At 45.9% G+C, this 11,666-nt stretch overlaps 1 protein-coding gene across 2 annotated transcripts in view; it reads right to left on the bottom strand.

Annotated features, from left to right (window-relative positions):
* Nucleotides 1–553: 553 nt before the first annotated feature.
* Nucleotides 554–11,666, bottom strand: part of LOC146177246 (uncharacterized) — a 30,910-nt gene continuing 19,797 nt past the window's right edge. The window contains exon 5 of one of the 2 annotated variants that reach the window (XM_084581114.1): nucleotides 554–800. In XM_084581114.1, the coding sequence (XP_084437240.1) occupies nucleotides 587–800 (214 nt within the window). In that variant the 3' untranslated portion in view covers nucleotides 554–586. The remainder of the gene's footprint in view (nucleotides 801–11,666) is intronic. The other variant, XM_084581115.1, reaches the window with a different exon arrangement.

Below are 11,666 nucleotides of genomic sequence, written 5' to 3'. Positions count from 1 at the left end.
GGCGGCAGAAAGTTAGGTGGGCGGATGAGATTAAGAAGTTCGCAGGGGTCAAGTGGATGCAGCTAGCACAGAACCGGGTTAAGTGGAGAAATATGGGAGAGGCCTTCGCCCTGCAGTGGGTATAATCAGGCTGATGATGATGAGTGTGTCCTATTCGGGATATATAACCGAAAATGCGGGCTACGAAGATAGTCGGAACCAGGAAGTGCATCGGGGTAGCATGTATTTCAACTGTATTACACAATTCTTGACGTTCTTTTTCCTCGCTGCTTTCACAGGGTTAAATTAAACTGTTTACTGATTCGTTCCAACATTGAGAGAAAGTAAAAAATATGCGTGTTTACGCTGCGTTGAAAAGAGCATTAAGGTCACAAATATTAAGAATGTCAACTATCGAATACTTTTCAAATCTTTATCAGGAAGGAGGTGGCCAATTTTCATCACCAATGCATCCGAAACAATAGTTAAAAGTAACCAAAAACACCTGATGAATGTGACGTCTACAATCATTGACTTTAAAACAGGAACTTACTACACATTTTTGTCAGGGTCATTAATCTTCGATTTGAAGAGCTTCGATTGACTTCTATTCCTGATCGGCGATGTTGGAATTTTCTCTGCGCTTCTGTTTGTCCGCCTCCTCCATCGCTTCAACCTTCTCAAGGAGTGAGTAGAGGGTCTGCAACGCCTTCCTCTGGAGCCTTTTTAACTCCGCCACCTCGACCAGAAGTTTGCTAAGGGCCTCAGTATCGCTTGCGGCGATGTTGGTACTATGAGGCGTGGATGCTCGTTGATACATCCTGAAAAAAAGACGTGTGAAAGTGAAAACTCTCGTAGGCACTTGTGTTGCCATGCCTTTTCTTTTCAACATTATACAGCTGTTTGAAAAGGACAGGGAGAAGGGTGCGACCGAAATTTGTTAAACCGATTGACCCGCTGAAACAGTAATGCGCCTGAAAACAACCCTCTCCGCAGTACCTTCTCGATGGTTCGCAAACGTATTGAGAAACCTCAAGAGGGAATTATTTGTCGAAAAAGCGGTGTACTCATTTTCTTGCACTGGAACAAAACATCTTTGGAGATTGCTATTATCTAAAGCACGACACGTTTCAACAATATCATGACCTTAGCGCGAACAGTCTTTAAAGGGACACTAAAGAGAGAAAGGAAGTGGGTTTGCATCGATAGAATGCCAGTTCCTGATTACAAAAAGACCACTCTTACTGAAAACAGAGCTGTTATAAGGTAGTAAAGAAGAATGACAGAAATACAGGTATCGTCCCCACAGCCAAACGGCCGAGGCTCGCAACTACAAATCACGTGACGCGCTAAGGATCTCGGAGGCTGACAAATGCGAATTACGTTGCATGTTTGAATGCGGTAGCACGTTTTTTCTCAAACATGATAACACGCTTTTATCATACGTAAACGACGGCGAAAAGACAACGTAAACGTTGCAAGGCAAATACAAAAATATACTTGGAGGCGCCACAGGCGCCCACTTCAGTTTTGGTTATGTTTCGGCTCAGGCATTTCGTGCGCACTCGGATGGTTTGTTTGAACCTGCAGCGCCTGAATTACGAGCTTGGAGCAGCAGATGCGCCTTGATGGTTTTAAATTGGTTCACAGGAAGGGAAAGGCGCAGTAACTGTCACACTTGCTCTGTGGACACCCGAACCGCGCCGTAAGGGAAGGGAGGAAGGTGGGAATGAAAGTGGAAAGAGAGAAAGAGGAGCCGTAGTGGAGGGCTACGGAGTAATTTCGACCACCTGGGGATCTTTAACGTGCGCTGACATCGCACAGCACACGGACGCCACTTCGTTTCGCCTCCATCGAAACGCAGCCGCCGAGGCCGGGATTCGATCCCGGGTCGGAGGCACGAGCGAGCGAAATCCGCTACCGCCGACACACTCCTTCGTTCACACTTCTGCTCCAACAAATCGCCGCCGTTGCCGCTTCGACTGCGACCTGATCGCTTGACTGCAGCTACGTACGCCACGAAAAGCATACATATGCTAAGTACCGAAGGAAAAACGCATTATCATTCAATTGTTCACTAAATCATGGCACACCTGACCAACATATACTGCGTCAACAAGACCTTCAACGTGTTATTTGCAGGCGTCGTAAACAAAAGGGGCATACTTGCCGCTCATACCAAGGAGAGCGTCGATATATTGCGCTCGTCGCCCGGCGAAAAAAAAGGGCCTCGGGTAAAAAGTAAAAACTAAAAATAACGAAGCACCCGAAATAGATTACAAAAGGTTAAAAAAAGTCGATTTATAAAAAAAAAAAATCCCGCCAAAAGCGGCAAGACTCGATCTAACTCGCTACTGCTTGCTCCGTAACGTTCGGCGCTAACCGCTCGGCTACGCCGCGCCGCAACAACCTTGGAAATATTTCTGGTTTTTATGTCATGGCCCCATTTACAATAAAGTGTTTCTGCTGTCGGTCTACAACTTCTTGATCATTGGCGCATGCTGTCTGCTCTCACGTCTTGCAACTAATGTTCTGGATGCCTATGCGCACTATATTGTGCACTGGATCCATTTTAACATGTGGAATTTCACAGCGCTGGCAAATGTAGTGGCGCCGGCACTTCGGTCATGTTCTGCTACCGCGGACGTAATTTTCGCTGAACACGGAGCTGTAGCACAAACCTTGAAGGAAAAAAGTGCGACGAAACTTCAAAACTGACAAGCGCAGCAGCGAGGACACTATTTTGCTGGTAACTAAATCTTATTTGTATGTAAACATGTCAGGAAGTGTTGCGATGACCGAGGGCTCGGTTTGTTTATACACAGTGCAAGAAGGAGCGCAAAAGCTTGATAAACATGTAAAGTATTGTGCATTACAAGCGCTCTATGTTTTTTTTTTCTTCCTTTATGGGCCCATCGCTCGGTAAATTACTCTCTTCATCGTTTTATTTATTTCGGCTGAGGCCGTCATTGCGAGTACGCCGTTGCCAAGTTGGCTCTTGAGGGATGCGACGCCGCGGGCCGCGCCGGCTCGCTAGCTATCACGGAGTCTCCGCTTACGTCATAGTGTGCGTCACTCAACTCCAACTACGTAGTTGGAGGCCACAGTTTGAATTCGACCGGCGGGAACAAGAAAAAACCTCAACTTCTTATCTTTTTGCTGCCGGATATGCGGCGACAGTGTCACCAAATGTAGTTTATTAGATTTTCATACCATCTTTGGCTGTCTTTAGTGTCCCTTTAAGCTTTGGTGAAAATAAGTGAATAAATTTTGACACCTGGTTACGAAGCTTAAGAATGGGTAATCTTACCAACGTCGCAACGACGCAATTTTTAAGTTAATTACTATCACTATTCTTGATATAACTTTACGTCGACAGCTGCAGATCACTTGAAGTAGCTTTCACAAATGCAAAAACGTCCACTCAAATCGAAAGCATTCATTAAGCGGTACCAAGGCTTGTTTGTTTTCTTAGCCTTTGACGTTCATTCATTATGTTAAACGCGATCGGCGAAATCTGAGCACGAAACGATCCGCACTTTCTGTTAAAGTGTAGTCGGACTCCAGCTGTGCATGTGAACCTTTGTCGTGGGCGTATCTTGAAGACACGTTTGAAGGCCCAACGAATTTATTACGGATACTTAGATGCGCACACCACCTAAGACCATGTCACAGCAGGATTAGCGTAGAAAACTCCTATTAGTACTCCTGTATTTGTAGAGAATGACAAAATTGTTTTTTTTTCCTGTATCGCAAATGAATAGACACGAAAAAGTAATACGGTATCAAGAGCCCGAGAGAGAGATGTAACAAAACCAGCTCGTGTTGAAGCGGACTCCAGTAAGTAACATAGAAATAATTAGATGGATGTGACTTGCCGTGATACGCTAGCTTGAGAATTAAATTCTATTCATTAAAGCCGCACCGAACCGACGGACATAGAGAACATTATAATAGCGTAACATTCAGCCGTACGCAATTACAGCAACCATCGCTGTTAATATGAGAAAAATTGGTAATAATAATAACAATTTTAATAATAGGTTCTTTTGGCACCACGGTGCATTAATATTTGAGACGGGGATTTTTTTGTAGATAAGGGATAAAATATTACGATTTTATATTCGTAATCATATACCCTTTCAGGAAGTAAGAGGCACTTTTTCGAATACAATAAGAAGCACTGAATACAGAGCAAAAACCTTGAATAGAAATGCTAAGCGCTACATGCAATCTACGTGCTAGTAAGAAAGCAACGAATCTAATACCGCCTATCACTACTTGCTAGTAAGAACACAAAAGAGGCATTTAGCAACGTAGAGATGTACTAGCTCAGACGTCTACCGGCTTACTGTACGACGTGTGTGCGCGCGCAGTTCCCACGCATAAATTTATTTTTGTTTGCGTTCATATAGCCGCCGTGGTTCTAGACGCCTAATATGCTGATTTTTTTTTTCTTGAGGGGGGGGGCGGTGCAATAAATGCCTCATTTTTTATTAGCTTTTATTGATTCTTTCCTTAAACATTCAATGTTGAAGAATATTTCAATTCAATATTTGACGCCAGATTTCAGTTCAGGCGTTCAGTCGTGTCCGACTCTTCGTGACCCTATGGACCATGTCACGCCACGCTTTCCGGTCTCTCACTATCTTCTTAACATCACATAGCTTCATCTGCAATGCCTCGAGAATGCCATCTAACCATCGCGTTCGCTGCCTACCCCTTCTCCGGCGACCCTCAACCTTTCCCAACATCAAATCTTTCTCCAACGACTCCTCTCTTCTCATCAGATGACCATAGCTGAGCTTTAACTTTAGAATTTGACCCTCCAATGAGCAGTCAGGGTTTATGGTCGACAATATCGACTGATTTGATCTTCTGGCAGTCCAAGGAACTCTTAAGAGTCTTCGCCAGTACCACAATTCAAACGCGTCAATTCTTCGGCGGTCAGCCTTTTTCACAGTCCAACTCTCGCATTCATGCATCACAACTGGAAAGACCATAGCACGGGTTATACGGATCTTGGTTGGTAGACTAATGTCTCTGCTCTTTACTAGGCGGTCAAGGCTAACCATTGCTCTCTTTCCCAGAAGCAGGCGTCTCCTAATTTCATGACTGCAGTCTCCTTCCGAGGTAATCTTGGCGCCCAAGAACAGAAAATCTGTCACAGCTTCCACTTCTTGTCCATTGATGCTCCAGGACTTGATAGGGCAAGATGCCATGATCTTCGTCTTTTTAATGTTCAGTTTAAGCCCGAACTTCTCACTCTCTTCTTGTACGCGCATCAGAAGTCTCTTGAGTTCCACTTCACTTTCTGCCATTAAAGTGGTATCATCCGCATATCTAAGGTTGTTGATACGTTTTCCAGCAAACTTCACTCCAGCTGAAGACTCGTCCAGACCGGCCTTCCTCATGATGCACTCAGCATATAGGTTAAATAGGCAGGGCGACAGTATGCAGCCTTGCCTCACCCCTTTCTCAATCGGAAACCAATCAGTAAGGCCATGCCCAGTTCTGACTGTGGCCTCTTGCCCTTCATAAAGGTTCCTGAGGAGACAGATGAGGTGAATTGGAACTCCCATCTCTTGGAGAGCTTGCCACAATCTGCTGTGATCTACGCAGTCAAACGCTTTCGCATAATCAATAAAGCAGAAGTAAATGGGTTTCTGGAACTCTTGTTTTTTCCATGATCCAGCGAAGGTTGCCAATTTGGTCTCTAGTTCCTCTGCCCTTGCGAAACCCAGCTTGCACGTCCGGAAGCTCCCGATCCACATACTGCTGCAGCCTACCTTGCAGGATTTTTAACATCACCTTGCTAGCATGCGAAATAAGCGTGATCGTGCGGTAGTTGGAACAATCTTTGGCACTGCCTTTCTTTGGAATGGGGATGTAAACTGACCTCCTCCAATCCTGTGGCCACTGCAGGGTTGTCCAAATCTTTTGACATAATGTATGCAGTGTGTTAACAGCGTCGTGGTTGAGGTTTTTGAAGCAACTCAGCTGGAATACCATCAATTCCGCTAGCTTTGTTTTTAGCAAGGCTGGCTAAGGCCCATTCAACTTCATTCTTCAGGATGTCCGGCTCGAGATCAGTAATCACAACCTTCCTATGTTGGGTTTGCACATCCGGGTCCTTCTTGTACAGTTTCATCCTATTTGAAATCAAGAAATGGGTATGGGTAGAGCATGTAAGGCGAACGCAAGGTAACTGACGGTCGCACAGGGCGATGAAGATTACTTCCAGAGGACGCATGCAGAGCAAGCGGCTGCAAGATTTTAACGGGGAGGGGGGAGGGAATTTAGGATGCTTGTTGTTGTTTGTTGATTCAACATTAATTCACACACTGTTGCTTGCTGCAATGGTGTTTATCATTGCAAATGCTTGCGCGTCAATTTACTGTTTTCAGTGAAAAAATACAAAGGTTGATCCCGACCCGAGACTTAACGCACAACTGGCGATTGCGATCGCCCCATCTTTTTATTTTTGTTTACTGTCCACATGTACAGTCGCGGATAAAAGTGGTATGCTCCACGCGAATCGCAACGATTGCATTTTTTCAATATAAAAAAATGTGCCACACAAAATTGCTTGGATTAGATGGAAAGTATATCAAGGAAGACAGTGGAAGAAGACGTGTCGCTGAGCACCGTGGCTACATCGTGTCCAGTAAGATTTCGAACTACTTCTCTAGTCCGCGTCCACACAGCGGCCATCAAGCTCTTGAAGAAGAGCATAAAGGCCAAACAACCCGTGCGTGGCAAGAAGATCGTTAAGGGCACAGCCCTCCTGGTAGGAGCTGCAGAATGCTGACGCGGCCTTGCTTCTAGGCCTACTGGGGCTCCGCGCATCCTCAGCTCTGATAAGATGGCAAGCATGGGGACGCCAATGGATCCTCCGCTAGTCGCTGTGACTTCTGCAAGCACAACGGCAGGCTGCGGTAACGAGCCTTTACCTGGACCTAGCACTTGGCCACAGAGCAACGTAGACATTACTCCGAATACGAGGACAATGCTCGGGCCGCTACCCGAGCTAAACGTTACATATCAGGCTATGGATGTGCAACAGGTAGTCGTCACTAACGCTTCTCAACGGACACCCCGGCTGGTCAAACTACCTGGGCCGCCAGTCAACGCACCACCGGCAAAGAAGGTAAGGACCACCCCTGGTAAGCTAGCTTCTGCTTATTCAACACCAGCCTTGCAGCAATCCTTCAGAGTGCATATCAGACCAACAGTGCAGTTTGATATCACGAAGATACCCACCAGAGCTATACAGAGAGTAATAGACGCAGCGCTTGGTACCACAGGTTACCAGGGGTTTGTAGCCACAGCGCATCTAATACTGTCACAGTACATTTAGCCACCATTGAGGATGCACGCGAAATGAGCGCAGTAACACAGATTCCAATCACGACAGAGGAGTATCTTTCTGTCCAGACATATTTTCCGTCTGGTCCAAACACTCAGCGATGTGTCGTCTATGACCTAGACCTACAAGATTCCCCGGAGACGGTGGCCAGATACCTCATATCAGGAACACATACTGTGTTAGCCGCTCGTCGTATGGGGAACAGAGGCACTTTTCTGATCATACAACAGGGACCAGATACTCTTCCGGATAGATTTTACTACAACGGCCGCATAGTGCGACCCAAAAAGTACAAACCTAGACCGGTGCACTGTTACAGGTGCTACAGAGAAGTCCATATGCAGAAATATTTTCCATATGGAGTTAACCCTGAATACATAACTGAATCTGGAGAAGCGAAATTCAAATGCGGCCTATGCAAATCTGATGGTCACGATATCACTTACTCTCAGTGTCCGACAAAAAAGCGAAAGCTCGAGTTAGCAAGGGCTGGACGACGGAAACAATGTGCACCGTTAATGGTTAAAAACAGATTTGCAGCTCTGGACGAAGAGTTGTTTGATCACCCGCTTGAAGAAGGAGAGCCTGTTGCGGTGGTTGCACAGAACAGTGCATCCTTTGCTTCTACGCTGAAGAATGGACGACGCACAGAATGGAGCACAGTGGCATTCACTGCTGATGATTTTCCGGACCTTAAAGAGTGCACAAGCCAGCAAGATGCAATAGAAAAAGAAATTGCGGTGCTTTCAGCACAAATTGCACAGCTGCGACAAAAGAAAGCACGTATAGCCCAACGCTGAAAGGAGAGCTCAGAAAAACAGAACGAAACGCTTGCAGGCAGTACAACAGCAAGGTTAGTGGATGCTCCGAATTGTAAACCTGCCGATAACACACCTATTTGGAAGGCGGTACTGGACACACGCAACTGACACACCTCATTGAGAGCAGCTTATATCATGGATAGAAGTAGCCGAAACAAGTGGCAACAGATTACACAATGGAACTGCAGAGGGCTTTATAATAAAGTTGGGGAAATAAAAACAAAATTATTGTACGGCAAGATGCATTCATGGGCGTTCTTGATACAGGAGCACAATAGGTTATATTCGATAACAGGGTATCTAGAGTACCAGTGTCCTTCTGTCCCTGATAACGAGCAAGAGCAGAGGCCGAAACAGCAGGAAAAGCTGCCGTCTATATTAGGGCCAACATTCCCCAAGCGCAACTTGACTTCAGCAAGTGGTGCAGCACTCAGCAGGAAGTAGTTACTGTACTCACGCGTCCAAAAAAAACGCCCCTTATATTAGTGTCCGTGTACGCTCGGCCAAGAAAACCAGTACTTAATCTTGGATGGGTTAAGCATATTCGCCATTCATACACTCTAAGTGCGATACTAATCGGTGGAGATTTCAACGCTCCGCACACCGTATGGGGATATGATTGTGATTCTAAAAGGGGTGATCAAGTTCATACTGTCTCCACAGAAATGAAATTTACATTGCTAAATCATCCAGGAGTCGCAACACTTCCTGCAACACAAACACGCTCACCAGACTTGACTTGGTGGAAGGGCCCTGGTGCACCACAATGGCAGGCGGAATTAGATGCGTGGGGTAGTGATCATGTCCCCATTAGTATTGGTCTTAATTTGGGACATGTGAAGAAAATTCGAAAGAAAGCTTCTGTTACACATTGGGATGGTGTACGGCAGGATACTCGAACGCATTCAGTTAGCCCGCATACTCCTGTTACCACCCTTCAAACGGTACTCAAGGATCACACCATTACAGCTACAGTGAACGAAGATCAGCCAACTCCCGACCTGCACCTACTAAAACTTTGGGCACGCCGAAAACGGGCCGAGATACAGGCTGGTCGCCATCCTGAAGACGTGCAAAGAAAAATTGAGGTAGACAGAGCGACGGCACAGGCACGCCGATATGAAAAACAGCTGGCTCACAGGAGATGAGATGAGTGGTGCAGTCGTTTGGGCTCAGGAACGACTAAAAAGGCCCTCTGGAGGACTTTCCATGGCATAGAAAAGAGGCGGCAGGTTAAAGATCATGCAGAAAGTATTAGACTCGCATTACAGCTTACACCAGAGGAGTTTGCAGATCAGGCTGCTGCCCTATTCTTCCCGAACCGCGCACATTATCCGGCGCCTTCACCGACAGTGCATGCGGTTGATAAAACAGGAATAACATCACAATTTACCAAATTGCAGTTATTGGCTGCTATAGAAGAAGCGAATGGTAAAACTGCGCTTGGACATAACGATATTCCTTAGGAAGTCTTCAAGAATTTAGAAGGAGTCGCAGTTGACAGCTTGTCGGATGTGGTAAATGAGGTATGGCAAGGAGAAGACATTACTGGGTTCCGAACAAACCTTAGCACAGAAAATGGACTGGCTATGCTCGCTGAAGAGGTCATACACGTGTCGCCTTATACCTCGCCTTGTCGGTCATACCTAGTGCGCACTGCAGTGGCTACCGACGTGGCGAAGGCATACGACAACGTGTTACATGTCAAGATTCTTAGCAACATGGAATGTATGGGCATTCCCTTGCAGGTCATAAAAGCAGTACATAATCTGCTTAAGAACAGGACGTTTTCTATCCGGATAAACGGAAAACAAACTGGCAATTACGCCTCCAACAGAGGCGTGTCACAAGGGTCAGTTTTAGCACCTTTACTATTAATTATCGCACTGATCCCATTGGCGTGGAAATTAGCTGAAATACCAGAAGTGTGGTTCATGATATACGCAGATGATGTCACGATTTGGTCGGTTCATAAACAACTTGAGAGACAGAATCAGTATCTGCAAGAGGCTTTAAATACCATAGATTAGTACGTCTAAGATGCAGGTCTAGAATTGTCACCTCAAAAGTCCAGTTACATTCATGTTGCCAACAAGAATGGAAGAAAACAATTGGCAACGCAAAGAGTCACTCTAAAGATTGGAAATCAGGCATTGGAAGAGGTGGACGAGTTGAGAGTTCTTGGCCTAGAAATTCACAAATCCGGCAATGGAACACAATGGCTTCATAAGGTAAAAAAAGTAGCGGCGACTTCCTTAAACTTGATAAAACGCATTGCGTCTAGGGGAGAAGGAGCTCGAGCGGACATGGCAAGATGTCTTGTTCAGTCGATGTTACAGCCGAGGATACTATACCAGGCCCAATTTCAAAGACTCACAAGGCAGCAGTGGGCGAATTTGGAAACAATAAATAGAAACGCAATGCGAACTTTCACGGCCTTACCAAAACTTACCCCTATCCCTATTCTCCAAGAGTTTGCACAGATAAATACGCTGACAGAATTAATTGAACAACGAGAGGCAACAAGGGATATGAAGCAAAAGTACGTTACGCCCATAGCATCCTTGCACAATGAAGTGGCAGTTCAAGCATCACCAAATGCTGACCCCCCTCCGTGTGAATTCACGACTACTACGACAAACAAGACCTCTCGGCTTCGTCGCAAAGAAAAGCTGGCATCTCGACCTATGGTTGATGCACTTCCAGGTACCTGCATTGCATATACGAACACATCAATTATGGAAAATGGCGGTAGAACAGCATCTACTAGTCCAACACATAGCGAACTAAAAGTACATAAAGAATATGTTTCAGAATACTCGGACCCGCTTGTAATGGAACTCTATGCAATTCGCGATGCTATGGAGGCCATAAATAGATTCCATAACAGAAGCCCACATCTATACAGACTCCTTAGCCCCATAAAACAACTGAAGAAAGTGACGAAGACGCTCTGTGTTACCCAGAAAATCCACGCACTCAATAAAAAAAAGAAAAACAAAGATACGCATTCAGATAGATTGGATACAAGACGATGCTCAGAACGCTGAGGAGACAAAAGTTCACCACCTCTCACACAAAGTTCCAAACACTAATGCGCCCCCCACCAGGCTCCCTTTTGATGCCCGCTCTGCTGTTCCCATCTTAGCATCCTATTTAAGGAAAAATACACGTGCCCTCAATCCCCCGTGTACATTCCCCCGCCCTCATACCTTAACAAGATTGGAGGAGGATTCCCTTAGAAGGATAAGAGCTGGGGTGGCCCTTACCTCGTCGGTAACATGCCGATGGGAATCTCAAGCAGACATCGGACCAACCACATGCCCGAAGTGTTCCACACCAGCTGCAGAAGTGGATGTTCGCCACCTGCTATGGACTTGTGCAGGGACAAAGGGCATCAAGGACACAGATTCTATGCGAAGTGGGACTAACCGCAACAAGGAAACAGGACTTTTCTAAATGGCTCACCGACAACGCTAAGAGCGGGAGCCTGCTCC

The sequence above is a fragment of the Amblyomma maculatum genome, chromosome 10, assembly GCF_055883805.1.
Source record: "Amblyomma maculatum isolate TAMU_Amacu chromosome 10, ASM5588380v1, whole genome shotgun sequence".
Taxonomy (NCBI): Eukaryota; Metazoa; Arthropoda; class Arachnida; order Ixodida; family Ixodidae; genus Amblyomma; species Amblyomma maculatum.
This window is presented reverse-complemented; position numbering and strand designations above follow the sequence as displayed.